Source organism: Malaclemys terrapin, chromosome 8 (assembly GCF_027887155.1).
Source record: "Malaclemys terrapin pileata isolate rMalTer1 chromosome 8, rMalTer1.hap1, whole genome shotgun sequence".
Lineage (NCBI taxonomy): Eukaryota > Metazoa > Chordata > Testudines > Emydidae > Malaclemys > Malaclemys terrapin.
Window position 1 is genome coordinate 71,273,412 of NC_071512.1, and position 16,433 is coordinate 71,289,844.

At 37.6% G+C, this 16,433-nt stretch overlaps 1 protein-coding gene across 4 annotated transcripts in view; it reads left to right on the top strand.

Annotated features, from left to right (window-relative positions):
* COL11A1 (collagen type XI alpha 1 chain) overlaps positions 1-16,433 on the top strand; it is a 236,045-nt gene that overhangs the window by 121,393 nt on the left and 98,219 nt on the right. For all 4 annotated transcript variants that reach the window (XM_054037965.1, XM_054037966.1, XM_054037968.1 and 1 more), the window contains 4 exons: positions 3,175-3,228; positions 3,851-3,958; positions 9,456-9,509; positions 14,273-14,326. In XM_054037965.1, coding sequence (XP_053893940.1) covers positions 3,175-3,228; positions 3,851-3,958; positions 9,456-9,509; positions 14,273-14,326 — 270 coding nt within the window. The remainder of the gene's footprint in view (positions 1-3,174; positions 3,229-3,850; positions 3,959-9,455; positions 9,510-14,272; positions 14,327-16,433) is intronic.

The following is a 16,433-nucleotide window of genomic DNA, read 5'->3' on the forward strand; positions in this document are numbered from 1 at the left end:
AACGTACCAAGCCTGAATCTCCACTGCCCTGCACCTTGCATAGCTATTTACATCGTCTAAAAAGAGGGGGAGGGATAGCTCAGTGGTTTGAGCGTTGGCCTTCTAAACCCAAGGTTGTGAGGGGGCCACTTAGGGATCTCGGGCAAAAATCAGTACTTGGTCCTGCTAGTGAAGGCAGGGGGCTGGACTCAATGACCTTTCAGGGTCCCTTCCAGTTCTATGAGATAGGTATGTAAAATTCTACCAGATCAGAGCAATAGCAATTTGCGTCCACTTTGCACAGGTGTAACTGACTACACACAAGGTGTAGGGCAGTGGAGAATTAGCCTTCCCTCTTTCCCTCACTGACAATAGTGGATCCCTAGAAGCTTGTCACACCCAGACACTTGTGACAATTACTACTTTCACTACTGTGATTCATACTATAGATTAGATTCTGTATTTCTTATACACCCAAACCTTCTATTGGCTTCTAGACTTTCTGGTGTCTGAAATGCAGACAATAGGCCAGATCCTTTGCTATGGCAAAAATGTGCACAGCACAAATAGGGAATGTACGTGCAAATGTGATTAAAACTCACCTTTGCATTCTCCCAAATCTGCTGATGCTGCTATATTCAGTGCTCAATAGTTCATTGTGTTCTTTGAATAGGACTTTAAAAACTAAGGACATTAAAGACCTCATGACATTAAAGACCTCCTAGTACTCTCTATGATCCTAACAGTTGTTTGATGGTAGCTGCTGTATGACACAAAACATTATTGCACACCTCAAAATTGAGACTGATGTACCAAATACATAGAAACCCCTTAGACTCCAGGACATGTGCTGTAGTGGAGCTTATATGTCTGTTACATATAGGGATTATTGATTTAGAGCAGTCAAATACTACTATGAAAAGCACAGTATTATGAGAAGACAGAGGTACAGCAATTGATTGATTTGGTACACCATTACTGATCTCATGTGGTCCCAAAGTTGACAAGGGAGTTATGACTCTGCATTGACCAATAGACTGCGAATAGAACTCTGTAGGTAACAAAAAACAAACAAACAAAAACAAAAAAAACCAGAGTAGGGCCATAGAGCATTAGTTCATGGATTCACTCTCACCTCCAAGCTGAACTAAAATCAAGTTCCTCTAGCTCTCAGTAGCTGGAACCTCACTGTTACGATTGAAGAGTTTCAGTTCATTTGGCAACTTTTTGATCTGTGATAGGCACAGTGTTCAATCCTCATGGGTATGCAAGGTGTCCTTATTTATTTGGACAACATTATTGTCCATGGATATAATTGAGTAGCTCATAACTAAAGCTTTTTTTAGCTTTCTCTTGCTCTACTTGATCAACACCTCTCTTTAAATTTTAATAAATAGGTATTTGTATCTCTAGAATTTTAATGTCTGGATTATAGAGTGACCTAATGTGCCCTTTTATCACTATCACCCAAAGCACAGACAATCTGTCAGTTACCTAAACCTTTTCCTAGTGTCTTTTTCCCATGAATCATGACCTTCTACTGCACCTCATACTGTTTTTTAAAAGATTGTAAGGTTTTTGCACAATGAGATTTGACCATACTTGTAAGTTTTGCAAGGAAATTAAAGCGCTGACATATCATGGCATGTTTCTCTTGATCCATTTACCTCTGGAAACACTTGTTATAGAAATAATTCTCCTTCAAATATTGAATGGAATAAAAATAATGTTATGGTTTTAGGTTTGTGGGCCATGCCAAATATCTCTGGTTGGCATGGGAAAAGAGAAAACTTATCTAGATATAGGAGTGCAAACTGTTGAGGATGGAGTACAATGCCCTTGCTGTTTTATTAGCGACAACTGGAGCACATTGTCATTAATTCTAGACTGACATCACCAATACTTCTTCGCCTGAAGCATATCAACATTATAGTGAACCCCTTTTCTACAAGTTCATTCAGCAGAGAGAGAGCTTCCGTCCCCAACAATGAGGAACAGCACCTAAAAAATGTACTTGCCAGAATCTTCTATGGCCTTGATATCAGAATGGTAGTTGTGCAAAGACTGAGATGTAGAGATAGCGGACCAAAAACTCCTTTCAATTACACTAGTGCAAATCTGGAATAATTCCATTGATTTCTTCTGTTGTCAGTGGAGTCACTATCCATGTGCTCAAGTGTAACAGTAGAATTTTCCTCACTGTTGTCTATTTTCATGGAAACATGGACAACTACATAATGTCTTTGAGGAGATTAGCTATCTGTAAATAAATAGTCTCCACTAGGATCCTAACATGTTCTGATTCAATCACATGTACAAATGCATCCTTAAAGTGTCAGCGTGTTTACCTTCGCCATGCTGACTTGATCATTTTCTTATAATTACCTACAGAATATAGATTTGTATCAACCAATGAATGTAGCCATTGAGCCACCTTTCATGCTTTTACATTTGACCACTCTATGTGGACACTACTGTTTCTGTTAGCTCTGTGTGGCACCATATACTGTGAACATGGGTGTATGTATGTTTACATGAATAAAGACATGTCTTTTAAAGTTCAGTGTGACCACTTTTACTTTTATAAAGGAGTTACTAAATCAGTAAGGAATCTATTGACCTTTCTTTCATTAAACTTTAAGAGTTGGTTATTCCTTTATTAGTCCATCCTTTGGATCTGCTTTCTTTTATGATGCTATTGGGCCACTAGTAAAAATAAATAAATAAAAAGGATGAATAGTTCTGCCAATGAACAGAACAATATTAAGGTTTAGTTGCATTGTCAGTCCATCAACCAATTATGAAAAAGGATAAATATCTTATCAGTAGAAAGCATAAATAGAATACAAACTTTAATATACAAGGATAGAATTTAATGCAGAAGATCATTGTCTTCTATGAAGAAGTTCAGAATAAATACAGAAATTTATGTCCAGCCTAAGAGAGCTTCCCCATTATTCACAACTTTTTCCCAAGATGAGCAATCATTCAGTGTAGCTGCATAGCTATATATATTTTTGGATATAGTAACTGCCATATTAAAATCATTAGGCATGTGAAGTTCTAAATTGAATGGAGTTACTGCTGCTGTGCATTTATTACACTCATCCACTCAGATTACCTAATGTTTTAATTCCATTTGTAAAAGTCTCCCTTTTAATGAACATATTTTTCTATATGTTGTGCTTTTTTTAGGGTGAAGATGGTTTCCCAGGATTTAAAGGTGACATGGGTCTTAAAGGTGACAGAGTAAGTATTTATATAGGAAAATATAGTACTTAGAAATTATAGCTGTTAGCCTGTGAATATCACTTTAAACTTATTTATAATTAAATTTAAAAAAAAACAGTGCACACATGTAGATTTGCGGCCAGATCCTCACATGGTGGGAATCAGCATAACTCTATTGACTGCAGTGGAGCTCACTAGTTTACACCAGTTCAGGTTCTGGCCTCAGACTTCATGGTTTTAAGCTAACATTACCAACAGACTATTTAGCTATCCAGGCATCCATATTTTCACACTAATTCCATTCCATGTATAATGTACTAGATTAATCCTTCAGGGCCAGATTCTGGCTGGTGCAGGGGAAAAGATGTAACCATATTTCACAGGGGGCCACACCGATCCTCCAAAAGTGGTGTTAATACACACCCCTAACCTGCGTTTAAGTAACCCCATGCACAACCCCTCAACTTGAATTCTGTTACTAGCACAAAAGCACTAATATTTTTTCCTAATCTTCATTTACATTAGTTTTCAAGTAATTGTTTGTTTTATAAAATAAATCTTAAGGTGTCCTGCTATTGCAAACAGTGTATTGGTATGAGCATAGGCAGTGGCTCTGTATTTATAGCATATTGAATTTTAGGGTGAAGTTGGTCCACTGGGTCCACGAGGAGAAGATGGCCCTGAAGGTCCAAAAGGTCGAGCAGGTCCAACAGGGGACCCAGGTGGTGCTGGGCAGGCTGGTGAAAAGGTTAGTAACCAACAGCTAATGTAAAGAAACATTGTCTCATAATGGAGATCAAACCAGGATCTTCAGCTCCAAAGGCCGGTACTGCTGAAAGTAGCTCCTTTAGCTATCAGATAGTGGTAGGTTATTATGGCTGCTGAGACACTACACAAATAATGGAAATTATTATTTTGTAGCTATACATAGAAATGCACAACACTTCCTGGCACATGAGACAGCTAAGCCCTGTCCTGAGGAGTTTACAGTCTAATCTATCAAAGACAAATATAATTCAAAGAAAATTTGACACCAGCATGGATGGAGACAGTGCTGGAAAGTAGTTTGGCATTGAAAGGCTACACAGAAGACCTGAAGGAGCAGAAATTGTATGGTGAATGGGAAGACATAAGTTGTTTTAAGTATAAGGAGTATCATGACAAAAAAAAACACAAAATCAGGAGTGGCAGAAGGAGAGAAAGGTGCTATTAAGAAGGAAGACTGAACAAAGTGTGGGGCATTAGAACATAGTGAAAAACAAAGACTGAGATGTATGGAGGGCATGTGATATAGAATCTTGAAAATGAGAATAATGATCTTGAACCTGATACAGAAAGAGAGAGGATGCTGGAAAAGGGAATTGAAGGCATGGTATGTAAAAGGTCAGAGTGGCATTTCAGTGCAGTGTTTTGGGTAGCCTGGGCCAGGAGAGAGATAACACATAGGAGGCCAAAAATGAGGGAGCTTGTGGTAGAAGAGAAGTAGGGGGATGAGAATATAGGATGGAATCAGGAGGTGCAGTGTTTTAGTTAGAGCTGTGTGGAGCACAGGAATTGTTTCACAGAGGATTGTGAGATTTCAAACATTGACTTCATTCTGAATTGGAACAAACCCCCAAAATTTCAAAATTCTCCACAAAAGAAAAATCTCATTTCATTCATTTCCTGTCCAATTGGTTGTGTGTTTCATTTTGACAAAATCAAAATGTTTTGTTTTGATTCTAACTTTATATATATATACACACATACACATACATATACATACACAAACATATAAATAACACGCACACACACACAATATCAAAATGAAAAGCCCTTTCAAAAACAAACATCTAAATGTTTTGTTCAAAAAATATCAAAATGGGTCATTTCAACAGTTAGAACTTATCCCCCCAATCCTGTAAGCATAGCCTACGTTCTTTGTTCCTAGATGTTTATATTTATCTATATTAAAATGCATTTTGTTTGCTTGCTCCGAGTTTACCAAGTGATCCAGATAGTTCTGAATCAGTGATTTGTCATATTCATTATTTACTACTCTCCCACTTGTGTCATCTGTGTACTTTATCAGTGATGGTTTTATGTTTTTTTTTCCAGATCATTGATAAAAATATTAAATAGCATAGGGACAAGAACTGATCCCTTCGGGAGTCTGCTGGAAACTCACCAGCTTGATGGCCATTACCCATTTATAATTACATTTTGAAACCTATCACTTAGCCAATTTTTAATGCATTTAACGTGTCATGTTAATTTTATATTGTTCTATTTTTTTAATCAGAATGTTGTATGGTAGCAAGTCAAACAATTTACAGAAGTCTAAGTATATTATAATAACTATTACTTTTATCAGCCAAACTTGTAATCTCATAAAAAAACTGAAGTTAGTTTGATAGGATCTATTTTCTATAAACCCATTTTGACTTATGTTAATTACCTTATCCTCCTTTAATTCTTTACTAATCAATCCTGTATCATCTGTTCCATTATCTTTCCTAGTATTGATGCCAGGTTGACAGTACTATAATTACCCACATCATCCCATTTACCCTTTTAAAAAAGTTGGCACGACATTTGCTTTCTTCTGGAACTTTCCTAGTGCTCCAAGACTTATTGAAAATCAACAGTAATGGTCAAGCAAATTCCTCAGCCAGCTCTTTTACAACTCTTAATGCAAGTTACTTTGACCTGCTGATTTAAAAATGTCTAGCTTTAATAACTGCTGTTTAGCATCCTCCAGAGATACTTTTGGAATAGAAAGAGTGTTATAATCACCATATGATGAGACTTTCATCTGTTTTTGATCCAGGTATAAAACAGAAATATTTATTGAACATTTCTGGGTTTTTTTTCTGCATTATTGTTGATAATTCTACCATTTCCATTCAGTAATGGACCTATACCATTGTCGGGATTCTTTTTGTTCTGAATATATTAAAAAAAAACCCAACAATTCCTTATTTACCTTAATTCTGCTGCCCATAGATTTCTCCTTGTGTTCCTTTGCTTTCCCTTACCAATTTTCTACAATTCTTAACTTCTGATTTACATTTATTAATATAAGCTTCTTCCATTTGTTATTATTTTTATAGCTCTCTTCACTTCCCTGCTGAACCTGGTTAGTTTTTTAAAACCATCAAAACCTCCTTCCTAAAGTATGGGATTGAGGCTTTTTGGGGGGGCAAATAATAAGGTGTTCTTAAATTATTACAATTTATCATTCAATTTATCTGATTAAATTCCTCCTCACAGCTGATCTGGCTCATAATTGGCCCTATTAAAGTAGTGTGTGTGTGTGTGTGTGTGAGAGAGAGAGCGAGAGAGCGAGAGAGAGAGAGAGAGATCTGGACTTTATTTGCTTGCACGTTATAAATGTGATCATGTCATGATCACTTGTATCTAAGTTATCATTACATTTCATTTCTGTGATCAGTTCCTCTTAATCTTTTAGGACAAAAGATCTAATAAAAATACTTAAAGTCTATACAGTATTTAAACATATAAAGGACTATATAGATACTCAATGTTAAGAGAGATTACCAGAATCATGGACTAGAGTTTCAGCAGAAGGAACTAAAAGGGAAGGAACATATTTTAGCGATAATAGAGATAAAAAGAAATCCTCTTTCATTATAAGTTGCTTCTTGTCATAAACATAACATTACTGTTCATAATGATTTATTTACATGGCATGCTAGAAGTTCAGGAAAAGTTATATTTATGATTTGATACTGGAATCATTCATAAGCTGTCATCAAATAACTTAACTTAAAAGTCAGTTGACTCATTCCAAGAAGAGTTATTTCCAGTCTTATTTAACTACTGGGAGCTATTTATGAATTAATGTTCCCCAAAATGTTGCAAAATACCCTGCCAGCTGATAACAAGGTCATGAATCAAAGGACATATAACAAAAGAAGGCTAGAACTATTATCCTGGATGAATGGAAGTACAATTCAGATTGGAATATCACTTTGTATTCAATTGTAACTGGATCAGTGAACAATTTCTATTAAAACAAGAATTGATAGGAACTTTTCCCCAAACCATAACTGATTCTTTAGTTAGCTTCTTTCATAGAATTTCTGAATGCTGCATTTTCTGTTTTCAGCCACGACTGAGAGTACTGAAATACCATGAAAAAGGCTATTCCTACACCATATCTGACCTTGCAAAAACATGAAAATATTAGGATTCTCATAGGAAAGTGTATTGTTGTCATGAGATTTACAAATGAATGTACCATTTAAAAAGATTTTCAGTATAGCCAACTCCAAACATTCAAAATATGAGTAAAAAATCATGAGATGGGGTAAAAACTCATAAGATTTTAAAATATAACAAATTTAGAGTTCTGTTAATTTGTATTCTGTTTTTTGAGCCTTAAGGATTCATTTCCCCCCCACCTTTATTCCACAAAGTCTAGCGAGTTACTCGCCCCCCCCAACCATTGAAAGCTGAGATTTTCCCATAATCCTCTTGATTTCAGGAGCTGGAGCTTTAAGAAAAATACCAAATACCAGGAGACTTGTGAAGAATTATAAGAGTTAGCATCACTGTTGTCTTAGTTTAGATGAGCCTCTGAAATATATTTGATCCAGATTATTCCCATTTGTATGGATACTAACTCCTTATATTCCATATCCTGAGTCAAATGTCCAGCCTGGATGCTGGGCCAATATGTGATGGACTGGGGAAGAGTACTCACTGCTCTCCATGACATGGGGTGGCTGCAGAATTGCACTTTGAAGGCATCTGCAGTCTAATGGTTGGAATAGTCTCTGTGACCCTAACATCTTCCCACACCAACATGAGGGTGGGAAAAAAGGAAGATTCATGTAACAGCAGCAATCCAGGCCCTGTCCTCTGCCACTCACTGGGAGGTCCCCACTATGCAGTAGGTGCCGAACCCAGTCCAACTCCCCAACATCCTGAAGACCACTTTGGTCCTTCTGTGTTCCCCACTTTCATGTGGCCCTGCTGCCAGGGAACCCTCCACACCCAAGGAGGAAGGGGCTCCCATTGAAATCGGGAGCAAGACTCCCACTGAATTTATCAGGGTTTGATGCAATGTTACGCTGTGAAACTTTTCTTTTAGGGGATGCTACCTTAAGTAGTTCTAATGCATTCAACTGGTTTTGATGTGAAATATAACTGTCAGTGTGGTTATCTTTATAAATGGCTGAATTCTTCTTTAAAAATATCTCCTGCCAGGCACAAACAAGCTTTCACTAACATGAGTTATATTCTGCATCTTTATTCATCTGCTTTATTTTTTTAAGAACACGCATTTATTTTGTCAAATGCCACTTTCCAGGCAGGAGCTCCCCCATATCTCTTTTCTAGCATCCCAGATTATTGCTGGAGTACAAGATTATGTTCCATTCTCACATCTTTTCTGTACAGACCACACTTCAAAATTGTGATGGCCTGGAATACTGGAAGAGTGTTTACAATACTCATATTCTTCTCTAGTGGCTCTGGCCCTTAGAGACCAAAACAACTACTCCTTATTTTTGAAAATGACAAATTAGCACACATTCTTTGTTTTTTCACCTAAGACTATGGAATGGGACCTACACTACAAAATCTGGACACAGCAATGTTCCCTCCTTCCACCTTCAGGCAGTAGAATTAGTAACATCAATAGCATCAATCTACTCAGCCTATTTTCCTGTCTGATACTGGGAAGAGAGCCATCTTCCTCAAAATACACCATATATTATGTGATATTGGATTATTCTTGGGGTATGATTTTCAATGATGTTTTCTGAGATAGTTTAGACCTCTTCAAGACAATCTGTAGGGCTTGATCTTCAAATATCCATTGGCTTTCATGGAGATTATAGATAAAGAAAACACATTAGCCATGATGTGGTGCAACATTAAGAGCACTAATTGGCCTGTTATGGTAATTGCCTTTTGTGTTAAAGGGTGTGTTAATGTTTTGTTGCCACCGTCACTACATTACAGTGTTGGAAGAGTGTTTGGGTGAAATCTTGGGTTCATTGAAGTCAACGGCAAAACATCATCCATTTCAACAAGATTAGGATTTTATTCTTGGAACTGAGGTTTTGGAAACAAAGCCAATTGACCTGTTCTCAGGAGGGAAATAGGTGAAGTGTGAAGAAAAAAATAATAAAATATTTGATTGTATTTGTTATGGAAGGAAACAAACTCTATATAAAGTTATGACTAAACTACTAAGAACTACTAGAAACAATATATATTTTTTAAAATTTCAGGGTAAACTTGGGGTTCCAGGACTGCCAGGATATCCAGGAAGACAAGGTCCAAAGGTAAATGAGTTAGTTTTATTTATGGCACTCAAAAGTGGATATGCTGTGGACAAATTAACCACAACGGCAGCTGTTCTGTTAGTCATATATTTAAGGAAGGAGGACATGAGCATCCAAACCCCAAGTTGTTTCTCATTCTGTCTTTTCTGACCATAAAATTTTAATTTATGTTAAAAAATGTGTTAGTGGTTCCATAATGAACAACTGTTATAGACCTATTTTCCCCTTCCCTCAACCATACAACTTTTAAGCCCCTACCAATATTACTTGCATTATATCTGTGCCGGCAATATACTATTACAAACATCATGGACTGTTGAAAAAGAGCCAACTGCTGATACTCCTACTTCTTTAAGACTAAAAGCCATATATTGCCCCCAGAACTCACACTGATGTTCATGGGAATTGGCAATATGGTCTGAGGACCCAGATATAGTCCTTAGACTCTCACTGCCATGTTTCTGCCATCTTCCACTGGCTACAGAAAGAGCCATCTAACATCTCCAACACACTTCCAAGTGTGTGACCATGAAAGATAGGAGTTGGACTCTTACAATATTGTCTTTCATAGTTTTCTCCATATTTTTCCTTTGCTTCTGTTAAGAGGGACTGATGTCTGTTGCTTGACATTCATATAACCAGAATGCTTAGCTTTGTTCTTTCTCCTGGGTTAATCCCCTACCTTCTGTCCACAATTCCCTGTTTTATTTGTTTCTTTTTTTTGCAGTTGTCCCTCCTTCAAGTATCATTTGGACTCAGTCGTCATTAGAAAATATCTATGTTAGCTGGTTCTGTTTCTAAATTATTTATAAAGATTTAATAATGGTAAATTACATTTTAAAAGGATCAGTTTAACATATCTTTGAGAAATGGCTCAGTGTAGACTAAGCAAACGTTAGAAAGACCTATTAAAATCATTTTCAGACTAGGAAGGAATGGGAACGTTAAAAATGTCAGGGACATTTCCTGTTGTCTGTGGAAGTCCCCCTCTACATCAGATCTTCAGAGGTATGTCAAAGATGAGACCAGCTGGGAATGCTAAGTACAATAAATGAAAAACTCTTACCCCTTTAGCAGGACTCAATGTCATTTCATTAAAATATTGAGCTTTCCTCTCGGCCAATGGTTCTCAAACTTATTTGATCAGCCCCCCTTCTTTGTGTCTGTAGTAGTTTACCCCCCCACACACACACACAAGTACATATACCGCCATCCATGGTCCTTGTATATGAGCCTCAGCCACATGGGATTGGCAGCCAGAGCTCGTAAAAAAAAAAGCACACAGCTTGGGCCTCCCTTGACACATTCCCACGCCTCCCTTGGGAGATCCACCCCATAGTTTGAAAACCACTGCTGTAGTCTAAATTCTGGGATCTGTTCTTACTTCCAAATTTGAACTAGTGATTTTTTTGACAGAGATAACGCTTTCTGGATAACTAACGGAAGTATTTTTTATGCCTGTAGCCTACAATTTGGCCCTATATTTCTGCTAAGTAAACTCTCTTAAGAGTAGTTATTCACTGAATATTCCGTGTTAATAAAATAGACCCTAGGAGTCTAAGGAAAGTGTTTCTCAAGGTGAATACTCTTGATAAAGAGATCCTTTCTTGCTTCTGCCTTTTAACCTAAATGTCTGAGATTTCAGTCTTCCTTTTTGTTCTCTTTTGAAATGTCTAAGATCAAAGAGGTTTTACATTATTCAGTATTAAGAACAAAAATCAAATACACTTCAAAGAAAATTGGTGGCTATTTTCCAATATAGATGTCACTGGGAATTTCGTTAAGTTAAATTAAGTTAAGTTAAAACTGAAATTAATTCAAATTATACTCACTGTTGGCTATTCCATGAAGTTTAGGCAACCAGATTAGAAAGGGTATTGACTGCTACAATGCATCAAGTCACTCAGGGCCTGTTCTTTGGCCACCCTTACGCATGTTGGATAGCATGTTTTTTACCCATAGTCCTGTTGAAATCAACATTTAAAAGGATGATGGAATCAAAGATGTATATAATCTATAATGGTTGTCTAAAGGAAATAAGAAGTCCTGTCCCAATAGTCAGTAGATGGTTCAAGATGATTTTTTTCTGCCACTTATTTGCCTTGCATGAATTTGCTTCTGTGTGCAGTTTTTAGGCACAGGTATCATTATAAGATAATTTCACTATATTTTTCTTAAAGTTAGTACTCATCAACTTGATTGCAGGAATACGTCAATACTTAGCTATAAATATTTAATATATACAGTATTCTAAGCCTTTCATACTAATGTCTGAACAGTTTTTCTCTCTTGTATGATAACATACATTTTTAAGGGCACAGTTGTGGCCTCATACAAAATTAGACTTTCTTCAGGTTTTATACACTGAATCACAACCGGTGAAAACAATTCAAACAAGAAATTCCTTTCTCTGTTCACTAAAACCATCAGCACTGGGGTTGTCTGACCCCCCAAAGACAACTTAGTGGATAAATGGAACGCCTTGTCATAAATAAGGTATATTAATAGGAAACCATGAAGAACTTAAAAACAAAAATAGAGAAAATAATATTAGTTGATGCTACAAAGAGAATGGAGCAGTTCTTTCTTACACTCTGGCCATTTACAGTTTAGCTAACTGTTTACCTGTTGCTAAACCAATAATAAAAAACACACTAACATGTTGCACATACAAAGATGGATGAGCTATCGCAGCAGGGAACTGAGCAGAATATGGCCAGTACTACCCTATTGACAGGCCAAACCAAACATGCCTGTGATTTTTAATCTCCCATAACTTGAAAGTAAGTTGTGTCAAGTCAATGGTCTTTTCTAACCCCAGGTCACCCCCCTAGCAAATCAGTGCACTGGCAGCTGACAAGCCAGCACTATCCTTCAGAATGGTATGACAGAAGTAGAAAGGGTAAAGGATTACATGGGGGGGCAGGGAGAGAAAGGAATAGTTCCTGGAAACAGCTGTATTTGTTGACTCATGTCAGTTCTCCTTGTAACCATTTTGTTGTGGTGGAGGGAATGGTGACATCTGTAGCTCATCAGCTAAGTTTAACAAATATTTTCCTGATGGTCACCACATTTTCTAGGTTCTCTCTGTAAACTGTAGAATATTAGTATCAGAGGAGTAGCCGTGTTAGTCTGAATCTGTAAAAAGCAACAGAGGGCCTGTGGCAACCTCGTTATCTCCATACTGATTTATACCTGCCTCTGGAGAGTTCCATTACTTGCATCTGAAGAAGTGAGGTTCTTACCCATGAAAGCTTATGCTCCCAATACTTCTGTTAGTCTCAAAGGTGCCACAGGACCCTCTGTTGCTTTTGTAGAATATTAGGTTCTTCCTTCACAGTGAACGCTTCCTAGGGACAGGGTTAATGGTTAATTACTGTGAGTATCCATTTGCTTGCCTAAATTTCATGCACCACAACAGCGTATAACCTCCAAATTTGTTATGTGTACACCATTCCATAGAGTAACTGCATGTGATTGTCCAATGGCCACCTTTTTATGAATAAAGCGACCAACTTTGTCAATGTTGATCATAACACTGGAACATAAGTATCATTTTCATTTGAAATATAAGAGAGGGGCATCACTTAGCAAAGAAGCTCTTTTGAGGAGCTCTTGTTCCCTTGAAGAATATCCCTGCTGATCAGAGTTGGTAAAGGTATGGTCTCCATGTAAGTGAAAAGCATTACTGGTTATCTCATCAAAAGTATTTCTTCTGACTAGGAAACTCAGGGCTTTTTGCTAACTGCACACTGTCTAATCCTGGCAGAGACTCTCCAGTATTAAAGCTAATCTGAGAGCTTGTTAGGGTATTATATATATTTTAATATAGACGTGGGTGTCTGAAAATATATGAGAGAGAAGGTGTCCATAATAAATAGTAGGACCTATTCTTCAAATACATACATATATACAACTGCTATTGAAGTCAGAAGGCATGGTGGACTTTGTCAGGGGAGATGGGGAAAAGGTGTAGGTAGGGTTTAGCAAGCAGTATCATCCCAGACTCAAGACTCTTTCCTGAAACTCAGCCCAAGTTATGTTCTGGGCTTTATGCAATCCCACTGCACAACCATACTTAGATCGTCAGTGCTGCGTATACAGATCTCTGTAAAGAGCGTTCTTCTAAAACAGATGCTTTCTAATGAGTTACCTAACTTGAATAGAACTGGAGTTTTTAATGTTAGTCATAATGTGTCTGTGAAATGTGAATGTGATCACACAGTAACAGCCACTTGAAAACAAAAATACAAATCAGCCCTCTTAAATAGCTGAGCAAAGAACAATAAGGCCCACAAGAATGTTCTTGTGCGGCACTGATACTGCATTAAGAAAATGATTTTAGTTCTGCCACTCTGATTCAGCAGAGGCAAGTTCCCAAGATTTATTTCATTGGTCATGATCTAATAAAATCATTTCTAGTGATGGTTAATGAACTTTCTTTCTCACTGTTAACTAAAATTGGAAAAGATTTGTCAAACACTTTCTTATTGATGTTAATGAAAAATAATGTCATTATTTATGTTGATGTTTTTAATGCATTCAGGACTTGAGGCATTATGGTAAGTTAATTTTTAGATAATCACCAGAGCGGATATCTTTAAAAACTATTTCCATTGATCTAGTTGTAATGTACATTTTGTAATGTACAATGTACATTTTGCATCAATCAATCAATATGCTTTTAATTCTAGATTAAGAACTGGATGTATTGTGGTGGTGTGACAGATATTTGATGATATTTGCGTTCATTTCTCATACAGGGCTCCACTGGTTTCCCAGGATTCCCAGGTGCCAATGGAGAGAAAGGTGCAAGGGTATGATATACTTTTAAAAAAACCCACAATGCTTAATTAGCCTGTGGAACTCTCTGCTATGTAAAGACAAGAAGCTTCAAGAGAACATTGAGATATTATAGCATTGGGCCTTTATCTGGATAAGTGTGAACATCCGCAGTTACATAAAATAGGATCAAACTACATGAGACATAAATCCTCATGCTTCAGGGCATTAACATAACCACTCAGTATCTGGGATAGATAGAAGTTCTCTCACCAGGTAGCTTATTCAATTGTCCATTAGGGAGTGTTTTTCATCTTCTGAAAGATAGACTGAAAGTGGACTAGGTAGACCACTGGCAAGAACTATTTTCCTATCTTGTGAATTATCGAGATACCATGCAATTTAACTTGGATTTTCTATGCATTCTGATTCATCAGACTATCGCAAGCAGGATTAAGAACATATACTTATCAAGTGGAAGTAAAATGTCAGATTTTGCTGCTTCATTTTTTGAAGCACAGGGGGAGAAGCTAATATGCAGCATCTCCAACTATAATGAAAAAAAAGTGGGGGGGGGGAAGGATAAGAAGAAGGTCACTGCACTGCTGCCTGTAAAGCTCAACTAGATGTGGCTGATCGTGTTGTTAGAAAGCGGATAACATTATCAGAAGTGAAAGGATGACTTGGAATTCGTAGATGACAACTCAGTGAGACGTTAAGTCAGATTGAAGTAAAGAATATCATTACTGTGCCTACCAATCAATTTTATTTAGCAGCAAGGAATCAAAAACACAGATTCACCACTTTAAATATGAAAATTTTGAGAAACAACTACATTTTCAGTTTGCTTTTTTTCTTAAGAATGGTTTTAGCCAGGACGCCAAGAGCGGGTTTGGGCCCCGGTGAAAAAAATTTTTCGGGCCCTCCAGCAAGGGCGGACCGGCTAAACAGGGCTGACAAGATGGGGGGAATTCGGGCCCTGGTAATTTTTATTGGCTCCCCCCTCCCCCTCCAGGTCGGCCCTGGGTTTTAGCTGAGCTGAAGGCAGTTCTTTTTTTACTGTGACCAACAAGGAATGTTTAAAAAAAAAACAAACCACATTCAGACCCTATTTTTTGGATAAAGCAGTATTAAAAAACATTGTTCTGAACTATCAAACAGGAGGCTAAATTAGGAAACCTGAACCTGTAACATGCACAAGAACACACTTTTAAATATGAAAGTTATTAGATGTAAAAAAAAGCCTCAGTTCACCCAGGCATTTAAGCATGGACTTCTGAATTGGGCCAGCATAACTGGCTTTTATCTGTGACAGGTAGTAGCAATAGTAGTATAATCTAAAGACCTAACCATGGATCAGGAATTCATTGTGGTAAAACACAATGAAAAGACAGTCCCTCCCTCCAAGAGTATGTCTACACAGCAACTAGACACCCGTGTCTGGCCTGGGCTCGTGAAGCTCAGGCTGCAGGGCTATTTCAGTGCTGTGTAGACTTCTGGTCATGGGCTGAAGCCTGAGCTCTAGGACCCTCCTACCTCACAGGGTCCCAGACCCAATGCTCCAGCCCAAGCCCGGAAGTCTACACAGTAGTTAAACAACCCCGTAACCCAAGTCCCGCGAGCCTGAGTCAGGTGGCATGGACCAGACATGGGTTTTTTCTTTGCTGTGTAGACATACCCAAAGAGCTTACAACCTGAATAGTATTCTCTTGTATGAGGACAAAACAGTGAGAATATGCATGTAATTCATTTAAAATGAGAACTTCATATGAAGATCCCATTTCCACTGGTTAGATTTTAACAAGTAAAAGTCACAGTGTTTCTTTTTTCTATCAGGAGAATATGGCTTCTTGATTTAAAAGCTTCTTCACATTAGAATCCATTACAATCCCAGCGAAAAGTCTACCTCATGAAAGGGGTCTATAGATTCTCTGTATGAAAGATATATTGGAGCTATATATTAAGGGCCAAAATGCTGGCTCTGTACAAGGACTATGCAGTATGGTTCCTGTTCCTTCCTACAAAAAGATGATTGCCAGTGCTATTTCCCTTCTTAGCCAGTGGAGCTTTCCAGAGGGAGTGTGATCTCCCAGTATGGTGCTGTGGGCCTGCTGCAAGGGAGCTCCAAGGAGAAATTCTGAC